The 22,411-nt window shown below is 36.4% G+C and overlaps 1 protein-coding gene across 10 annotated transcripts in view; it reads right to left on the bottom strand.

The window, feature by feature from the left end:
- PCDH15 (protocadherin related 15) overlaps positions 1 to 22,411 on the bottom strand; it is an 800,695-nt gene that overhangs the window by 169,730 nt on the left and 608,554 nt on the right. For all 10 annotated transcript variants that reach the window (XM_058543433.1, XM_058543426.1, XM_058543425.1 and 7 more), the window contains one exon: positions 12,437 to 12,553. In XM_058543433.1, coding sequence (XP_058399416.1) covers positions 12,437 to 12,553 — 117 coding nt within the window. The remainder of the gene's footprint in view (positions 1 to 12,436; positions 12,554 to 22,411) is intronic.

The following is a 22,411-nucleotide window of genomic DNA, read 5'->3' as shown; positions in this document are numbered from 1 at the left end:
TTATTAAAATATGTACATATTTACTTGGGGGGGGGGATTGTAAAGACCCTATTAGCACAGCGTTTCCATGAAAATTTTATTCCCAAATCTTACAGTGTCATAGATGACACCGGAACTACGTCATGAGTCCAGGCATTGGTATCCTAAAGTTTATACTTGATGAGGATGTAAGCACTGTACCAAACCAGATGCAAAATTAGGCATGTTTGCCATCACCCTGAGAGCAAGGATGATGAGGAGGAAATACTAACTAACATTTATGTCCCTGACATTGGCTGAGTGCTTTCGTTCTCCATTAAACCCAAGTACCAATCCAGCAAAACGGTCTTATCATTCTTATATGGAAACGTGGTTTAAAGAAGTTAAGTAACTGCTGTCCAATATCATTTCTCTTGGTTAAACACAAACACCAACACTAGTGACATTAGTCAATAGCTTTGAGGGACTCTGGGGATGTTTGTCAACCCTAATGGCCCTCAGGAAGGACATGATTTATGACATCTATTAATAAATGAATTAATTAATTTGTTTGTATTAGGCTTCCTTCCAAATATGATTTGAGGTAGTATGTGACTTATTTAAATATTGTGTGGTTTCCAAAATGTGAAAGGCATTATTTTAAGTTTGTGATGCCCTTTTATCTACTAAATTTGAAATGTGTAATAATAAATACTAGTACGAAACAAACTACTGGAATAGTCATTTATTTGGTACATAAAAAGTAATCTGATCATATAGTAATACTCTGAACCCAGCAATTTATCTAGATGATGGGAACATGACAAACAAAAAAATCCTATCATGATGGTGCTTACATTAGATTTTTCAAATCAAAAAGTATCATATTTCTGTACAATAACAAGGTGGGTATAATTAATATAGTAGAATAAATGTAAATCTATATCAAGAAAATAGAACCTTAAGATTTCAATTATTTTCTTTATTACTCAGTACATTTTTATACTTTTGATTCCATTTTTACAGTGAGTGTTAAACACAATATGTTTTGACTTAATGACGGTGAGAATGTAATTAATTGCTACAGAAGGTAATTGCAGATTTGTATGAAGGATGTTTTAAACTTGCAAACATAGGGAATTTTAATGAGACTATAATGGACCAAAATAATTAAATCTTTCATATCAGGGGATATCTGGATTTAGTCATTTTTCTTAAATACATAATTATGAAGAAATTACTTAACTCAGACCCCCATAATTTTCTTGATAATAATGGTAATCACATTATATCAGGGAAAACTAAACCTATTATTATCATTACACACAGACATTAAGTAATTTGTTTTCAAGTACACAAAGATTTTTCTCCCTGATGTGGTTTCCAAAATTCTTTCTCTCAATGTCTTTGAAAGCAACTTATTTGTTTTATTTTATAACAGTCTAATTCACAAAATCTTCCAAATATGATTTAGCATTAGGGATTATCATAAAGTTGTTTGCATTGTTTTTTGCATTCATAATGACTTAGTCACTTTTTTCAGTGGATCTAACTGGATTCTAAGGTACCCTCAAAAGAGAAGAGGAAAAACTTCAGGTCAAAAATCTCTATGCAACCACTGAGCAGATCATGTGCCTTTCTTTCTTCCTCTCCCCCTCCCTGTTTTTTAACACCTGGAGTGACTACTATGTTTTGACAACATAGTGAGTCAACACTTTTTTTTTTGTTTTTGTGAGGAAGATCAGCCCTGAGCTAACATCCATGCCAATCTTCCTCTTTTTGCTGAGGAAGACCGGCCCTGAGCTAACATCTATTGCCAATCCTCCTCCTTTTTTTTCTCCCCAAAGCCCCAGTAGATAGTTGTATGTCATAGCTGCACATCCTTCTAGTTGCTGTATGTGGGACACCGCCTCAGCATGGCCAGGACAAGCGGTGCGTCGGTGTGTGCCCAGGATCCGAACCCGGGCCGCCAGTAGTGGAGCACGTGCACTTAACCGCTAAGCCATGGGGCCGGTCCCCTCGACACTCTATAGGCAAGGTCCTTATACCAGATGTCACTGACTTAATACAATGCCTGCATACAGTTCAGTTTCTATAGATAAGGTATTAACATAGCTATTAAAGATTCTAAGAAATATTTGCTTCAAGATGATTTACCACTAAGTCTTTTAGGAAATATTTTTTCATAGGTAAACATAACTCAATCCCCTAAAGATATCAAATAACAAATAACACATTCCTTGTAAAAATTTCTTCATTTAGTTACATTTTTTTGATTTGTAAAGATAACAGTGGGCATACATTCAACTTCCCTCACAGAAACCAACTCACAAAACCAAAGGAATTTAAAAATAGGGATGAACCTGAACGGGAGCTACCAATTAGTGATTCTGTCCCCTCTGCCTTAAATCCTCTCATTTTTCTTAGGATGAAACAAGAAATCTTGACACTGTCTTCATGGCCTACCAGATTCCAAAGGATCTGACTCAGGTTTACCTCTCCGCCCTCCTGACAAAATTGCTTCCTTTTGGCTTTTAAACTTATTTTTCTTCCTCCTACTTGAGAGCCTAATTCTTCTGCCACGCCATTTTGCCTTGCTAACACCTCCTTATCTTTCAGACCTTAGCTTTTTTTGAGTCACTTCCTCCAGAACCTTTCTTGACTCTCCAGACAAAATCAGGATCCCTCATGTCTGCTTCAACAGCACCCTAAAGATTTATTTTTAAGAGCTTTTCACAGTTTGCCATTTCTATTTACTTGATTGAATTTTGATCAATTTCTCTCTCTTTAAGTTTGAAATCCCAAGGCTAGGAAACATGACAATTTTAATTCTTAATGCTTAACAGTACCCTTATTAAATAATATTGGATGCACACATGTAATAAATATTGAAGGATTTTTATTTTGTTTGGACCACAGGGAGAGAGATTTAAGTTAAATTAACCCATAGTTTATGGAACATTGTCACCAATGGATCTGCTAGGGATGTTTACTTCTCATTTCTTTATTACCTTTTATCATCACATCTTGCTCCTACCTCCTTTTTCCGTCAAAGGCCTGTGAAGAACAGGCCTGCTTAGTCATGGATCGATGAAGGAGGAGGCATGTGGAATAAACATCAGCCCAACCTTTAGCCTGAAACCAAGGTCAGCCAACCTTTAGCTGCCTCAAAGACCCATGAATTAAAATATAAATCTTTGTTATAGCAAACTGGTGATATTTTGGTATTGTTTACTATGTAGCATTTTAGTAGGAAAACCTAATTCATGCGATTGCGTGCACTTTTGCTGTTTTGGTTTTTTTTAAACTTTATGTAATGGTATTATTTTTTTTATTACTGTTTTCATTGAGCATTAGGTTCTTACATTTCATTCTTGTTGTTATGTGTTCATAAAATCCTGCTGTGCTAGAAGTTCACAAGATTCTTCCCACTTCCTTCCCACTTTTAGGTATATTTTCAAAATAACTGAAATCAGAATCTTGAAGAGATATTTGCACTTCCACGTTCATTGAAGCATTATTCACAACAGCCAAGATGAGGAAATAATCTAAATGTCCATCAGTGGATAAAGAAAACATGGTATATACATACAATGGAATATTACCCAGCCTTAAAAAAGAATAAAATATTGCAATTTGCGACAACATAGATGAACCTTGAGGATATTATGCTAAGTGAAATAAGTCAGTCACAGAAGGACAAATACTGCACAATTCCACTTATATGAGGTGTCTAAAATAGTCAAAGTCATAGAAGCAAAAATAAAATTGTGGTTGCTTGGGGAAGGGGAAATGGAGAGTTGCTGTTCAAGGGGTATAAAGTTTCAGTTATGTTATTTTTTGTTCTCATTTTACAAATGCAAGAACTAAGGACAGAGTGACTAGGTAAATTGCCCAAGGCCACAGGGCTAGTCAATAGGAGCTTTAGGAGTAGAAACCAGCCAGTCTTACTCTAGAGCCCTTACTCTCGAAACCAATTAAAACTTTCTTGGGTTGATGAACTACCTAAGTTTTCAGATTGGAAGGGGCCATCATATACCAGACACAATTAATATTGAGAAAATATCTAAATATACACTAGTGAAAACATCTAATTTTAAGAGGAAAGAATCTTATAAGCAGAAACAAAAAAATACCTAAAAATTAAGAAAATTAATATAGCCTCATACTTCTACAATGTTAAATACCAGAAAATAGTGGAAAAGCAAATGCATAGTTTTACAGGGCAAAGTTTGAACCCAAGACTCTGTCTGTTAAGTTGTATGTTACATGTATAAGCAAAAGAAAATTTCATATGTATAAGAACTCACAAGGTATATATCCTTTAAAAAAAATTGAAGACATATGAGTAAACCAAGAGATGGAACAAAATGAAGAACTTAAAAATTGATGGGTCAGAATATGAAAGTAATGACATAAATCATATATATCCTTAAATACAGAAATAAGTATGAGTAGTTGTAAATATGTCCAGGAAATATAATTAAAATGCTATAAATAATTTTTATAGGGAATGAATAAAAGTAATTCTTCAAAGAAAATGTAATAAAAATAAATGAATAGGGTTGAAAACAAAAAAATGACCTATATATAAAAGTCACATCCTAAAATAACTCGGACACATGAAAAATAAAAGGGTAAGCAAGGTGCAGGAGAGAAGATGCCAATTTACCATGAAGGATACCCGTGAGTTTCTAATCAACAGAACTAGGGTCCTTTGCTTAGCTTGGTTTCATTCTCCTTACCCTGTCTGTAAAAAAAATCCTTTACCATTTAATTTCCTTCTCTTCACTGAAAATTTCTTCTTTTCATCTGAACTACATCACTAGGAGATGTCTCTTCTACCCTGTCCATCTTTCCTTTCTCTGGCTGATACTGGTTCAACACAAGGTTGACATGAGGGAAGCCATATTGTAGAAAAGAAACGCTATTGTAACTTTGAATGACCTCTGATTAACTAACTCAGACATGCTCTGTGGATTTTATGGCCCCTCCCAGCTGCTATAAGTTGATAACTTAGTTCTTTTGAGTTCCTTAGGAATGTGATGACCCCCAGGCAGAAAGTCTATGCTGATAGCCATCATCAATGACAACTGAAAGATCTGGGTATAGGGCGTTGCTCCAGTCTTTGATGCATATCCAGTAAAACAAAAGACTATCAGGAACTAAGAATAGATGTCTGCCTCCACGTGGAGATCAAATGGATACCGCACCCTGAGAGTAGATGTCTGTCTCCACCTGGAGATCAGATGGATGCCCCCACCCTGAGACCAGATGCCTCCCCTACCTGGAGCTCAGCCCCCTTATACAACTGGCCTGTAATCTTTGTTCTGTAAGATGATTCTTTTGGACACGACTCAGCCATCTTCCCTCTTGCTAGCAAGCTGTAATAAAAAGTCCTTTCTCTCCTACCATTTTGCTTCTTGACTATTGGCATGTCTTGCTGTGGGCAGAAGACCCCCGCCTTAGGTGGTATCATGGTTTTTTCCATTCTTCAGCTCCTGGTTCATCCTCAAAAGGGCATAACCTGAGGATTTATTTCCAAGTTTTTCTTTCATCTGGTTACGCTTTCTCTCTTGGAGAACGCATCTACTCTCATGGCTTCGACTTGTATTCAGGTGGCTCTCATTACACATTTTTTCCTGAGCTCTTACTCCCATATTTTCTGCCTGATCCATCCCTGGCCTTCTCAATGCAGCCAAATCATGCTGGCATCAGATCAAAGCTGATTTGGCAACCCAGTATCTGCCTCAGATCTTCCTCATGGCATTGGTGACCTCGCAAAGGAATCTTGGCCCCATCCTGCCATCTACCTTCAGCCTCTTCTCAGCCCTACGTGTTATGGACTCCTTAGTTTGATGAACCTCTAACTGTGGGCAAGAGATTAGCTTCCTGCCAGCCCTGGCACTGTGGTTCTTGGATAGATCTGGTGAGGATTACTCCTTCACTAGCTATGTCCTGACAGTTCTCTCAGCCTCTATGTCTGGGGGAGGGAATCAGACAACTTCTATCATTCTGTAAATGGTTGCATCTGGAGTTTTAAAATCATTCACAATTTAATTTGACCTCATTATTTTCTCCTTAAAATAGCTTTCTTTTCTATGTACCTTATTTCTATCAACTAATAGCATGAATATCCTTATCACTTCAGCTAGAAACTCTTGACTCACTTTTGATTGTGCTTTTATTCTGTCTGCGATCTTCAAGCTCCCGCCCATTCACTATTAATTCTTCCATTTCAATGGCTTTTAAGTATTTCTATTTTCTCCATTTCCGTTGTCCTTTTTGTTTTTTTCACACTTAAATGAAAGTGATAGCTGCTAATTCCTCTCCCAGCTTTCATTTATTATCTCATCCAATGAAGACTGTATATCACACAAATTAATTGTTCTAATATGTTGCTTTGATTGTGTCACTGCCCTGCTCATAAGTCTTTAGTAAGCTTCCCTTCCATTAATGGAAAATTAAGATTAATTTTAATTAATTAAGAAAAATTAAATTATTTCGGGGCCGGCCCCGAGGCTTGGCGGTTAAGTGCGCGTGCTCCGCTACTGGCGGCCCGGGTTCGGATCCCAGGCGCGCACCGACGCACTGCTTCTCCAGCCATGCTGAGGCTGCGTCCCACATACAGCAACTAGAAGGACATGCAACTATGACATACAGCTATCTACTGGGGCTTCGGGGAAAAAAAAAAAAAGGAGGAGGATTGGCAATAGATGTTAGCTCAGAGCTGGTCTTCCTCAGCAAAAAGAGGAGGATTAGCATGGATGTTAGCTCAGGGCTGATCTTCCTCACACACACACAAAAAAATTAAATTATTTCTTCCATTATATAATAAAACGGGTTTCCTAAAACCATATTTACCACATTTCCTGTCTACAAAGGAGTTTATAAAGACAGCCTTAATGTATTCTTTTAAATAGCTAACATTTATTGAATCAGACATAGTTTAAATCATGTTACACAAATTCATGAAGATACGATGAATGTTTTTGATCCTGCAATTTTTGGATACACTTCCTCCACCAATTTTTTCTACCCTCACTTAAATTAATCCTCTACGTTTTTTAAAGTTGAATTCCTGACCACAACAGGCTCAGACCACACAAGAACACATTCATTTCTCCATTCTCTGAATAACTACAGCATTTATTGGCATCTTTTATATTCACTATGGTGGCTTTATCTCTGTCTCTATTTTGTCATATTCTTATTTGTTAAGTCTATAATAAACGTTTTCTTATTGATTTATTCATCCAGTAAGTATTATGAAGTATCTATGTCATGCCAGGCACATGTTTGATTGTAGGTCTACTGCCTAAGTATTACCACCATTCAAGAATATGGAAGAACCATGAAGTAGATAACAACAAGACTAAGAGTTACTGTGGCCTGGCTTTGAAGGTGTTAAGGCCAAGAATCCAGATCATGAGAAGCCAAGATACTTATTCAGAGAGTCTCTTCTCATTTCCTCTGACAAGAAATTCAAAATAAAGCACATCATTTAAGCCATAAGGGAAGCCTATGGGTGAGTCCCAGAGTCTGTTATATTTCACTCAATTAAATATTAATATTTCACTCAATTCCCTTGGAAACCTCTCTTGTTGAAGTGTTTTGGGATCCTAATCCTATGAGGTTTATTCTCCTCAAAAAAAAGTGGTGTAAATCCTTGAGGCATCACTGGGCGAACACTTCTGTAAAGGCTAAAAAAACCCCTAAACTTTATCGATATTTCCATTTACAGTTAAAAAAAAATGCCCCCTATAGCTCTGGTAAGTACGGTAGTTTCTTAATTAGAAGAGCAACATTTACATCTGAAACAGTTAAATCTAATATTGATCTCAAGTAATGGTAACAATATAATGTTCTTGAAAAGAATCTATGAGCCACAAAAAGGAAAGTAACACAGATTCTTAAAACACTAAGATAAGCTTTTTCTAGACACTAATCATGTATAAACTTCCTCATAAAACCTTCCCTTTTGTATTCATTTACACTTTCAAATCTAATTATAACCCATTGTCATTTTAAAGATCAAATCCCAACCATTTCATGGTGTGCTTTCTTTCTAATTAAGTATTTGAGACCAAAGGGACTCCGGCTGCAGCTACATCATTCCCAGTTTTCACAAGCTGACATGCATCATGAAACTACTTCTTGATTATTTCCCTAATAGCTTTGATGTGAAGGAAAAAAAAACCCACTGAGCTGTGTACATTGCCCCCACATGCGCCAGGGTCAGCAAATGTGATTAGTAGGCACTCATCTTTAAAACTAGAGTTTCCGCTACATTGCTAGCAATAACCTAAATCAATATAGCATAACAACACAAGCCAGTATGCGGTGAGTGATGAAAAATAGATCCGTAGAGATATCAATGGAAAATAATACAGAACAGCCATATTATCTGGAGATAAAAATATAATCTTATAACACTCCTGGCCCAGAACAGTTTTAACTCTTGGACACAAAGCAAGCAAGCAGCAAACCATGGATAAAGGCAATGGTTTTCATTCTATTGTCAGACCCTCTGCTAATAGATTGCAACTGAATGACTATTTGGAGGGTTAAGCATTTTGAGAAGATCACCGTAACTACCTGGCCTTATTTGGTGACATCATGACATTTTAATAACACAAGGTATGCATCACAGAAAAGAAAAATTCACCATCTTTTTTCCTTTCTAGAAATCAACAAAACTGCCCTTGACTGATTGAGAAGGGTTTTAAAGTCGCCTGTGAAAACACTTTAAAAATAATTCCTCAGGTAGCTTGTCTGAACTCTAAAAGACTAGTATAGCTCTCAGTATCCCAACAGAGGGGAAAAAAATATCTCACACTTGCAATTATTGTTCCTTTTTAAAAATAAATTCTAAAAAAAGCATAGTGAGGATACTCACTGATTTTTAAATACAATTACTATTGAGCACCTACAAGATCTTTTTTATGGAGAATGTTTCATAAATCAATATCAAAACCTCAAAAAAGAAGTCTTCAATGTCTAAATAATTCTCACTATTATATGCAAATAAGAAAGTTTTCAAAATTGCTAATACTAAATATGTTTCAATTACTGATTTACTTTAAACAAGAATCTTATAAATTTCTAAAATGCATTAAATGCAAAGAATGATACAACAATCAGAAGGTAAGACTTCATGGGTCCCTCATCTTTCACATTCTTGGAAATGAGCAAAGTGTGAACTCCATTTATTTCTCTCAATTGTTCCATGTCCATGTGCTCACAAAGGACACCATTCTGTCAGACATTTACCCTACCCACAAAGAGAACTCCTGTATCATGGGGTTTCACCTTCAGTTTCAGAAAGAATAAAAATATGCAAATGGAAATGACACTTGCAGTTTTGTTTTGAGAAAGTCTGGAGTGAGAAGTCTCTGGTGAGCAGAAAGAAAAGGTTAGCAATTTTTAATATCCAAGATGATCAGTCATTCACTATTCACATCTCTGGTGAAATACATAATGTCAACGATGTCACAAAGGCAAGCAGAAAATAAAAGTCCTAGCACATTTAATTCAGTGGGAAAAAAAATGCCTGAAAGAATTTTTTTTGTCTTCCACTAGAGCACTTTAGTTTTGCACAACATGAGTTTTATAATTCTTAATTTATATTCAGCAATGATGCTTTCTCTGGCTTAAAGACTTTACCCAGTTTCTCCATCTGATACTTTAAAGGATTTTGTTGTTGCTATTTTCTGGTTTAAAATGGACGGTTCTCACTTCATTCAAAAGAAACATGACGCCTTGAAGAAGATGTGGGCAACCTCCAGAGATGAAAATTATTATTGCTGAATAGTAACAATATCTGCTGTATGAGGGTACAGAGCTGTGCTAGGCATTATATATGAGACACCTCACTTAATTCTCACAGCCCTCAAATGGCCAAATTGAGACCTGGAAATATTAAGAAATTTTCCCAGGGTTACAAATAACTAAATTTCTGAAGATCTGGCACATTTTTTCAATCCTGAAGAGCACAGAAATAATCGTTAATTTATTCACTTATTCAATTATTCAACAAATGTTTCCTAACAGACTACTAAGTACCAAGCATAGAATTAGATGTGGGAATATAAACTGGAATAATTTTTGATTCCTGTCCTTAAGGACTTTACCTTCTAGTTTGGAAGAGAAACCACTAAATAAACATGGTGTTACCATAGATACTTACAGCCCCAAGTAGTGGAACTGACACAGGAGCCTTAAAGGATACGAAATTGAAACTGTCTTCTTCTAATTAATAAATGTTTACTATAGTAACAGAGTAGAAAACAGGAGGTAAGCCCATCCAAAAAATACTTGTTTTGTATTAATGGCACCAATATAAAATAATAAAAGCAAAAATCAATCAGAATACTTTTGAAAATTGGGTAATATAATATTTATCTTCTGAAAATTTTCATGGAATTGAGCTTTATTTCAGATTGGTGTAGGTGCAGCCAAAATGCAATGATGCAAATTTAAGGGACCCAATTTGCAGTAATGATTGGAAATCTCAATGCTGAATATTAGTTACACCAAAAGATTGCTAGTGTTTCAAGGATCAGAACTGAGTCTGATAAAATATATATTCAGTAACTGAAATAAGCACCCTCAGTATTCCAATTGAATGACTGGCATCCACCTTTCATGTACTGAAAAGCCAGCATTAGATATTCAACGTTAAGAACTACTACTGGGAATGCAAACTTAAGTACTTCTTCCACAGAAATATGGAATTTGAGCCTGGTAAATTTCCATAAAAGAGCTCAGCGTGTAAAATCAGAGCCTTCTCTCTACACAAATACTCTAGATTAAGTAATTTAACTTCCTTATAGAACAGATAAAGACAATTTCTCTCACATTGGTGGAGTGCTCTGAATGTCAAACCAAGTACCGAGGTCACAGGTGCCACAGGGGAAGTGAGGATTTTGCCATCCATACCAAAGACTTTGATTTCTGTCCCACATAGTTGAACAGCAGGCCTATTTTTAATCTCTTACCATTAATGCCATTGCACTTAACACTACCTTAAATTCTGTGCTAATGAAAATTTCTTAGAAATATAAGTATTTTATGATGCTGTGTTTGCTTACACTCACTTAGTACAGTGTGTTATCGTTTCTACATGCAGCTCTATTTTTCCTTTAAGATTGTCCGTTTCTGGAGAGCAAAACCTGGTGAGCACAATGACCAGTATGGAGCTGGTGCTCAAAACATATGTCATGAATAGAATGGAATGGGTATTCCTAATTTCAAAGTAGTTTGTACCTCTGATAGTTTGTTTAAAAAGCAAACAAACCACCAATTTCACGATCACCATCTCTACTGGTGAGTTCAAGGCTATGAAATTTTGCCTATCACATTTCCCAAGATGCAATAAGTCAGTTTCAAAGACGTTTTAACACACTCAAGAAAAGAAGCTTCTGAGGGAAAGGTCATTGCTTTCATGTTAACATTATTATTTTTCAAGACCTTATAGTCACAATAGACTTTCTACAGCTTGTCACAATTGAAGCTGAAAAATGTTATGGCTGCCATTCACCTTTTGTTAAATACATAGCATTACATAAAATACAATTATATTAGCAATACACAACAGAACTTCTAAATCACTTATAAAATTCAGATCTTTTTCTATTTTCTTTTCTAAAATTGTTTATTTAATACTTTTAAAATTTTTCTAGCCTATATCAGCTACTGACTTATAGGGTGAGCTCGCTCAAAGTAAAAAGTTTAAATCTTCATCATTTGGCTATTATGAGAATAAATAATTAGTATTTATAAAGCACTCATGTAATTTATGGAAAGCATTTTTATATAATACTATTACTTCTATATGCTATTTTTAATACATTAAGATAATAACATTAAGAAAAATTTACCTCACTTCTGCTATAATAATGTTTCAATTGAAAATCCTCTATCTTGAAAGGCAATTTGTGGTATTTCAAAAGAGGTAAAATTCTGAATAATAAGAGAATCTATCAAATATGTTCTAAAAGCAATATTAAGATTTTAGTTTACCGAAATTAACACACTCAATATAAGTATTATGCCATATGTTGATTTAGAATTTAACAAAATAGCTATATATGAATAAGATGGAAAATACATAAGGATAAAATCTATTTCAACTAAACTAAGCTTACATTGTTGTATAAAGAACCCAACTGATACTGATTCCAAATGTAGACAATACTTTCTACATATATTTATCATTCGTGCTAGATAAATTAATAAATGGTAAATTCTGAATTCTAGTAGAACAAAAAGCATATCCCTAATTGTCTAAGTTCATAATAATCATTTGAAATATGGTCTGTACCTGTGGAAGCAACAGGCAAGAGTACATAAAATGCATGAGAATGGATCGAGTGAAACTCACACAAACTGTGCTGTCTTGGGAACTGGGTCATTTATGAGTGTTAAAGGTTTTCCTCACTGTAGTTCAGAGTATTAATCAATGTCTTCTACTTACGGGAGGGTCTGCGTCTTCAGCATAAACGGTTGTGACAGGTGTACCCTTGACAGCATCTGGTGCCACCATCCCTTTGTAGATTCGTTTACTAAACACTGGAGGATAATCATTCATATCCTGTAAAACACAATTAAGAGTTTAGTGCTTCACTTGAAACCGGGTTAGGTACACAGTTACTAGACTGGCTCCATCTCTTCATATCACACAACCCATTTGCCATTGTCAGACTTCCATCCTCTCAATTCCATTACTCTCACTTCAGAATGGCACCCAAGAGGAAATTGCCAGAGTTCCCATAAAATATTAATGTGTGTGATATCAATTGAAGGCCATTCCACTTGAGGGAACAGTCTGTCATCCCCTACCCCTCACCAGATACACCTTTTAGATACTGGAGTGATGCTTGAAATTTTCTCTGAAAATACTTCTAATGATATCATGTAGTTCTGAACTTTGAAAACAAGTAAGAACAAATCTTATAAAAAGTGCCATTCTACGAGACAGGTGTAGAAAACATTTGTTGTTGTTGCTGTTTTTTTAAAAAGCTCTTTAGTGTTTCTGTTGCAACTGCAAATTCTTTATATACTTAGCAAGTGGTATGATTAGAACATTTCAAATGCAAACTGTGAAATATCCTTTGCTCCCATCTTACATTTTACAAATGTAAAATGATTAAAGGATGTTTTCTCTATAGCACACTATTATAGTGTGCTAGGACTGGATGTTCTTATAGACAGAAAACAATGTTAATTTACTTAAGGATTTTTTCAAAATAACTTCTACACATCTTTTTTATTTGCACAACGCAGTGATACAAGTGCATTTTTATCTATGTAGCATCACTCATTAAATATTTATCAAGCTCCTCCCATTTTTATGACCCAATGCTAGGCACTGAGGATACTGTGATGACTCAAGAAAAAGATGTCCCTGACTTCATGTCACTTAACTGCCATTTGACAGGTAAAGAGACTGATTCCACAGTTGGGTTAGTGACTTTGCCTAAATTAACCTACTTATTTGGCAGAGCCAAACTAATAAATTTGGTCCCCTGAGAGTAAGACCATTTTTTTTCTCAACCATTTTATATTTTATGGAGATGAGTGTATCATTTTTTTCCTCAAAAGTAATGCTCATTAACATGGCTGATGTATATTTCTTAAATTTATTTATTCTAAAATAATCATTACACCCTGAATTCTTCTGGGTTTGTGGGTCAAACATATTTGAGCCCAAAGCTAAATTTGTTAATCATCTTACCCTCCAGGTCATTTTTTTCTCACTTACTATTAAAAACAAAAGCAGAAAATTAATCTTCATAGTCTTTGATATTTGCTCTGATACAACAATTTTCCTGTACCATGTAAATTGGAAACACACTAATTAACTGATTATAAAAGCACTTTTTGCCAAGAGGTCAGGATAATTATCTATTACAATCAAACAGAGCTCACTTTGTGTTCACAATACAGTTGACTTCCGAGTTGTGAACATGAAAAAACCTGCAGACTCTGACACGAATTAGGAGGTGTTGAACTGTAAGCAAGACTGAAAAATAAAAAATATTTCTTCTGTTTTGATATACAGTATTCACAACCTCTTGTACGAAAAGGAAGACTTCATTAATAAATTATGAGTTTTAGAATCTGAACAAGTAAACGAACCTAGGAAGCACTGGTTCTCTATAACGAGGGCAGTGTAGGGTATTGATCTCGAGGTTCCAGACAGGGGGTAAATATATAAAACCCTTTCATGCACACTTCCTCCTGCTCTTTTCAAGAGTGCCAATTAATTTAATGAGTGAATCTTGTAACCAAACAGGTAGAAATCCTCTTGCACCCCTAAATTTAACTTCTGAAGGTTAGAAAAGGAGCCCAACATTTTCCTGTACATGAGTTTCCAAAGTTACATAAACTCAGTATATTCCTATAAATTTTCTTCTTTTTTCCCCCAAAGGGACATTTAAAAGCTTGATGTTACAAGGTACATTTTGGATAATTTGATTCTTCAGGAAAAAAATATGTGATTTTCCAGGGATGTCAATACAGTTGCTAACAGTGCTGAGTACAGTGGCCTTTTTTTGCTGGAAAGTATTCACTAGATTCACCTTCTAATTGAATGCATAATGGACGTTTTTATAATCTGGCCTCACAAACTGATTAGACACAAATTTATGGCTGTAAATAACTGAAGACTATTAAAAGATTGGTGTCATCCCCTTTAGTTTGGTTGCCATTGACGGGATGAAGAATAAGTCAATACAGTTGTTGTAGCAGTATTTCTTTTTATGATACAATGTATACATTTTGGGATTATAATCTTTTTTTTTTTTTTTTTTTGTGTGTGTGTGAGGAGATCAGCCCTGTGCTAACATCCGCCAATCCTCCTCTTTTTTTTTGCTGAGGAAGACGGCCCTGGGCTAACATCTGTGCCCATCTTCCTCCACTTTATATGGGACGCCGCCACAGCATGGCTTGCCAAGCAGTGCGTCGGTGCGCGCCCGGGATCCGAACCAGCAAACCCCGGGCCGCCGCAGCGGAGCGCGCGCACTTAACCGCTTGCGCCACCGGGCCGGCCCCGGGATTACAATCTTTTATTGTGGCTAAAATATGCAGCCAGTTGCACATACTTCTTGCACAATGCATTATTTCAAATGAGAAAATTTATTGAAATGCAATGCCAACGAGCATAATCAATAGTTCATTATATTTATGCTCCAGGGATGTCTGAAGAAAAATGTACATAAATCCGCTTCTGTACAAATGCTCTATTATGCAGCAAATTAAGGATAAGCTCCACACTCCACACAGAAAGCAAGCCCCTTTCTGTTGTCCATTATTCCACTAGAGGGCACTGTTGGCAAAAAGAAACATTTCCTTTTCTGTCCTCTTGTTAACAATTTTGTCATTAAGACCCATAATAGTTTCCTTTCTGTGGTTATAATTTTTGTTGCTCTAAACAAAAGTTACTTTTCTTGTCTCTATAGGGTATTCCGAATGTTACCACCATTTTCAACTAGAACACCACCATGCTCTTCTTAGGGAAAAAAAAACTGGTGTACTAGTAAACTTATAAGTTGTTTTTCCATGTATCAAGCAAATAAAACTGTGCCTGAAAGTACAGTTAGCTAGAAGCAAGAAAATGAGTTCCATTTATTTATTTTCTAAATTAAAGTCTAAAATAATCACAGAAACCATTTCTACTTTGCAGACCACAGAGTAGATTTAAAAACTTTTTTTTAATGAGCATACCAAGAAAACAGGAACTTGCTGGTGAGATTACAAATTAACAGCAAGTTCTCCATAAAAAGTAAAGGGACAGAGGCTTAGCGGTTAAGTGTGCGCGCTCCGCTGCTGGCGGCCCGGGTTTGGATCCCGGGCGCGCATCGACGCACAGCTTCTCCGGTCATGCTGAGGCCGTGTCCCACATACAGCAACTAGAAGGATGTGCAGCTATGACATGCAACTATCTACTGGGGCTTTGGGGGAAAAATAAATAAATAAAATTATTTAAAAAAAAAAGTAAAGGGACAGAGATAATAAAAATTTTCATTTTCTGGAATCACGGGTAAAAACTGTTCTGCGTAAGAGACTTTTTCCTGATAGAAGAGTATTAACTGGTTATACTCTGAGGATGAAAATGTAGAGCATGTGGCCCTCATCTTAAACTCTCACTCATGCTCTATGGGGAGACACAGACGGGTCCCCCAGTGAGTGAATGACTTCCATCACTACTGTAGAACTGTCTAGCGTTGGCACTCTCCACGTAGAACTGTTTGGCTGTGCTCCGAATCCCTTGAGGTTTATGGAGCTGATACCTTGTCTTCCTTGGCAGAGTACCCCATTGATTTCTCCTCCGCCTGTTACCAATTCTGTTTTCCACTACCAGACACTCAATTGCTATTTCTCATATTTGCCTTCTGCTGTTTGGTCCTCTACTTGTCTTTTCATCTTTTCTGAATTCTTGCCCTTCTCTTGTGCTTTTGCACATAGGGTCAAAAAAGGCCCCATCTCCAGGCAAACAAATCTTTCTTTTTCTATTTTGTACAAGGCTCTCTTAAACACAAATTATAAACTCACCTCAATTTTTGGGGGGGATCAAAATCTATACCAGAGGCTTTCTTCTGAGCTCCCTAAATTTGTTTTTATTTTGTTTGGGTTTCATTTCTGAGTTTTGATTCTTGGGAGGAAGAATATCCCTGATGTAGAGGTAATCAAACTTATGCTTTGCCACAAGTAGCAAAATGTACAGTATGGTTCCAGAGTTAGAAATATTGATGGAGCTCCTACTGCGCATTAGGCAGTACTTTAGATGTTGGGGGTTCGCTTGTCACCAGGAAAGGCATAGTGCCTGCTGGTACTGAGCTTATAGTTTAGTGTGGAAAGCAAAAATTAAATAATATTGAGTGTGATGAATGTTACGAAAGAGGAAGTACAAGGATACAATGAGAGCATATGGCAAGGAGTTTAATTAAATTTAACATAGGACACATCTCTGTTATCTGAGAAACTGCACCATGACTCATGACCTCTGGCAGGTAAAACAGTCCTTCAAGATTAATGGCTACGTTATAGGAGGATAACACCGTGCAATGTTGACGAACCCACTGATTTAATACATAATTCCATTCCCATCTTGTTTCCCTGTTTGGGAATGGTAATGTGGGTAGAAAGGAGCCGATAAGTTTTTGGAATTTTTTCTGAGCCTTAACACTATAGTCAATTGGGAGAATATGTGCATATTCTGAGCTAGAATCTTTGAGCAGATTCTGTCTCACAGTATCACCCTATTTCAAACTTTCTCGCATGTGCATAATAATTATTATATGTGTGTGTATATGTGTGTGTGTGTGTATGGTTTATTTTTACTGTATGTCAGGCATTTTGCTAGGTGTGCTAAATTGATCATCTCAATTAATTTGCCTAAAATATGATAGCTATTATTATTATTTTAAATATAAGGAAACTGAAGCTTAGATAGATTAAGTTGCTCATGGATATCCAGCTAATAAAGGACAAAGCTATGACTTAATTCTGGTATGTCAGATCCTAAAGGAATCATTCTGATATTTGCAGGTGAGGAGAAAGGGAACTGGTAAAATCATCAGAAGATTATATATCAGATGACTTGAGTAGAATTTTCATTTAAAAATCCACACATAACTTTTTAAAGATCTCTGTCCAAAAATATTTTACATTTTTAAAATTCTTTCAATTAGTTACTATACTTTTATCTTGGTAATCTAGTGAGTTTCTAAACATTGCATAATGCTAATTTATTTCGCTGAAGATAATTTTTATAATTATTTATAAAGCTCTATTTTGGTAAAAAGAGAGAGACTTGTAGCAGTTGTATTTGTACATTTAAAGCAATAACTTATTCAATAATTAACCTTATCAATAGCTATATTCACTAAAACCTAAAAAAGTTTTTCCTCAATTTTATTCTTTGGAAAATTAGTCCTATCAGAAGTTTTACAAAAAAAAAAGAATCCCATAACTAATTTTAAGAAATGTGAGAAGTCACATTTTATTTTCTTGAGAGTCACAACATACACTAGCATATTAAAGGCTCCTACATGAAGGCCTGCAGTGTAGGAATCTGTTTATTTTTGTGTATCTCACTGTTTTCCAAATCTGTTTATGAAATTCTTTGTATATGAGACAGTCATCACCATCTTGAGAAGCTAGTGTTCTAAGAAATATATCCCGAGAGACCCTGAAGATATTGAGATATTGAAGGCACAAACTATTACTGTTTGGAACATTGTATGACTTTGGTGAATTAAACTTTTTAGAGAACATATTGAGAATTCCAATGCATCAAGAGTGCCTCCCAGTCTGTGGCAGCCAATTCATCAGGGTGGAGACAGCAGCTACAGAGATGATGAGATGGGAATGGTGGTAGTCCTTAGCAGAAACTGGTATCAACAGGACTTATCAGCATCTATTGCCCCCACTGGGAGGCAGTTCAATCTGGAGACTTGTGGCAGTAGCAAGCCTGGTCTTGTTTGCCTTGGCAAGCAGGGGAGAATGTGATAATGACTGAAGGGTAAAGGACTTAATTGTGTATACAGGTAAGGCACTTTCCTGGGACTCCCCCAAATCAGTGGTGATATCTGGGGAGCCATGAGAGAGACCCAGAGAAATATGAATTATTACTACTTAAGAGATACTATTTTTAACTCTGGCATGGACCTTTTTATGTGTTTCTTCTAGTTTGGTTCTTTAGAGGAAACATGTTATATCTTAGTCATAACACTCTAGAATAGCAGAGTATGCAGATACTTTAAGAAACTATCTGACTCAGCCCCATGACAAGCTCTCCCTGATGTATTCACATTCTTTAAACCTGGCAGTGAATATATTAGAAAGAACACACTAGTGACACTATGACAATGCAGAATAGGATCCAGGGAAATATTTGAAGGTCATAGTCCAAAATAAGTATTTTCTCCAGGGCCACCAGCCCTAAGGGAAAAATCAGCAAATTGTAAAAAATAATGATCAGTCTATTAGACCATACTCCCCCAAGTTGGTTCATTGAAAAAATCTCTTATTCTATTTCCTCCTTCCAGAGCAAGTGAAGGAAGGATGCTGTAAATCTTGAAATGTCCAGAGTTTCTGATTTGTTTGAGACCTGGACTACTTCTTGGTCTCTTAAATCAGAAACAAAATCAAGGCTTTGTTTGGTCTCTGACTAAGGCTGTTTGGTCTCTGACCAAAACAAAACCAAGTCTCTACCAACACTGTCACCACAGAGCATCAGTGGCACATAACTGCTTGCCAAATGTCCATGGTATGGCTGCCTTGGTACTGGGCGTTGAGTTGCTATCTAGAAAAGTCATCCTCTTTCCTATATTCTATGGGGGGAGCATTTATTTTCTTCCTGGAGAAGGAAACCCCTCTGAAAGGTGAAAATGCTAACTCCATCTTCCAGAACACACTCTATTTCCCAACAACCTCAGCCCTTGTGGTTTCTGTCACTTTGGATCCTTCCACCTATCCCTGTCTACTCTCACACCTGCACCCTCTAAGATAAGCAAACACAACCAGGGCTGTGTGAGGGATCAAAATTGGCCACCTCAAAATGTGTCTCTTTGGTATGAGGAATATTTTGAGTTGGTTACTGTTAAAAATTGCAGACTTGGGGGGCTGGCCTGATGACACAGTGGTTAAGCTTGCGTGCTCCACTTTGGTGGCCCAGGGGTTACAGGTTTGGATCCCAGGCACGAACCTACGCACCTCTTATCAAGCTAATGCTATGGCAGGCATCCCACATATAAAGTATAGGGAGATGGGTACAGATGTTAGCCCAGAGCCAGTCTTCCTCAGCAAAAAGAGGAGGATTGGCAACAGACATTAGCTCAAGGCTAATCTTCCTCACAAAGCAAAACAAAACAAAAAAATTGCAGACTTGGGAGAAGTTCTGAAAAGTAGAATTTACCCTCTGTAAGAGACATTTACATTTGTAAGGGGCATCTCCACTCTCTGTACCAGAAGAAGGGGTGATCACCTTATCTTTAGAAACTCCTATCAATGCAGAAGGTGAGGACTTAAATCTGCACAATAAACTTACTCTTGTTTACTGTGCTTTTCTGGTAATCTCTCATAACTGACTCTCCCCACCCCCAACATCCTCCTTTGCCTTTAGCTGAAGATGCTATTTAACCTGGCACCTTGGCCATCCAAGCTGAGTTACCCAGTTTCCTGCATCTCTCCCACGTATAGATGTTTTAAAGCTTTGTTGGATTTTCTCCTGTTATTCTATCTCATGTCAATTTAATTCGTAGCCTAGCCAGAAAGGACCCAGAGTGGGTAGAGGATATGTCTTTCTCCACTACAGCTGAATCCTGTCTCCTTCCTTCACAGAAGCATCTCCCTCACTCTTTCCTACTCCTATGCAGCCATTCTATTCAAAATTACCATCAGCAAAATGACTTAAGTCACTTGCTTATCTTAGACAAGCCCTTTACAAAGTCCTTTCAATGCTGTGCAGTATTGTACATGCATTTACATATTTCAACTATTTTGACAGTATTCAGCTTTTGACTTCCTATAGAAAACAGACCTTTCCTTTCTGTGTATTTTCTATGTTATATATTACAACTCAGTTTGTAAGGGCAGATTTTTCTTTGGATTTTATGTGTTAAACTTTAGAATTTTATTTTTATTTTCCAGAGATTTACCCATATCATCTCATTTACTATTATCACAGATTCAACTCTTCTAGATATTCAATAAATGTACAATGAAAAAGACCTTGTTTATCAATGTTCTATAAAAACTTTGCAACAAAAATACATGTTATTTGTATGATCATCATTAGTTTTGTTTCAGATCCCTGAAATTTGACACTAAGAAAGCTCTTTGCAGGTATCTGTGATAAAATTCTATTTTTTTTCTACTGTGAAAATATTTTTCCTTCCAAATATTACTTGAATTTTCCCATTCTCACTCCAATTTTAAATAAGTTAGATGGGCTAGACATTAAGCACTTGATATTTCTCTTTTTTCTTCTTTACAAAAGAAATTGTTTCTGTTCATTTTCAAAGAGAGATCTTCAAGATGCTTTCCCTGTGGTGACTGTTGTAGGTAGAAATATCTCTTAGCAAATACCATGCAATTATGTTATCAGCAAGACAGCTTGTCACTGCTTCAAGTAAACAGACCAATAGCAGAAAATTTACAAGCTTGGGAAAGATCTACATTTGTGGAGAAATGAGAATTGCACTTCATTCTTTTCTTCAAAATAAACAAGTATGATATTTTTACAGGCCCAGTAGTAGACAATGGAGTTTTAAAGTTCTCTTTGCGATAATCTCACCCTGAGTGATCAGGAGAAGGGAATTCAAGCGTCAACTGGCATTTGGGGAAATGTTCTGCAAATCTTATTATGCTTATCTCATCTTGAAAAAGAAAAAAAAAATGGCATTGAAAATGTCTAGAATTAAATATTGATTAAGTTTTGTTTTAAATGTACAATAAATCAGGGGGCCAGCCCATTAGCGTAGTGGTTAAGCTTGTGTGCTCTGCTTTGGTGGCCCAGGGTTTGCAGGTTCAGATACTGGGCGTGGACCTACACACCACTTATTAAGCCATGCTCTGGTGGTGACCCACATACAAAATAGAGGAAGATTGGCATGGATATTAGTTCAGTGACAATCCTCCTCAAGCAAAAAGAGGAAGATTGGCAACAGCTGTTAGTTCAGGGCTAATCTTCCTCACCAAAAGCAGAAACAAAAAAAGTACAATAAATCAGAAATAATTTTGTATAGGTCAGGAAGACTTGAGCAATGAATTAGTTTGACTTCTCTAAATAAGACAAAGCAATGAGACAACAAAAACTCGATCAACACTCTCCTATTTCTGAAGAAAGAATGAGCCCATTGGTGAGCAACTCCTTCCCACATGCTGGTGAGTGATACCTCTATATGAAAATAAAGGGGTGGTCAGGGAACAGGGAATCCATTTTAAGAGACTCAAGTCCCAGACAGAGAATGAGGCTTATTTAGTGCACATCTTGCTTGTTTAGACGATATTTTTGGACCCAATTTTACTCCAATGATTTCTTCTATCAAAAAAAAAAAAAAATCCAAGAAAATAAATCTAAACTGAATCCACAGCAGCCAAGTTAGAGTCTAGGAGGGTTTATAACTCTCCATTACTAACTACATCCGTCCTGAGAGAGAAGGTTGTACCATTTGAGTATCCTTCTCTGGCTCTGGGAAGACTAGGGGTAAGCTCATTAGTAGCAAGTCTTTTCTTCCCATATTGTCCAAAACACTCAATAAATGGACCATTTTTTTTTTTATTTTAAATGTTTTCAGTGTTCAATTCCACCAAACCATATGGGCAGGCAAGGATCCACCAGAGCAAGATGTCCTCAATGTTTCACCTTGTCCAGAGCCATTTTGCTATAGTTCATTTAGATCAGTCTCACCTTAGTCTTTTTCATCTTTTTCCCTATCATGAC

This window comes from Diceros bicornis, chromosome 6 (genome assembly GCF_020826845.1).
Source record: "Diceros bicornis minor isolate mBicDic1 chromosome 6, mDicBic1.mat.cur, whole genome shotgun sequence".
Lineage (NCBI taxonomy): Eukaryota > Metazoa > Chordata > Mammalia > Perissodactyla > Rhinocerotidae > Diceros > Diceros bicornis.
The sequence above is the reverse complement of the archived record's forward strand: the minus strand, read 5'-3'. Positions and strand labels throughout refer to the sequence as shown.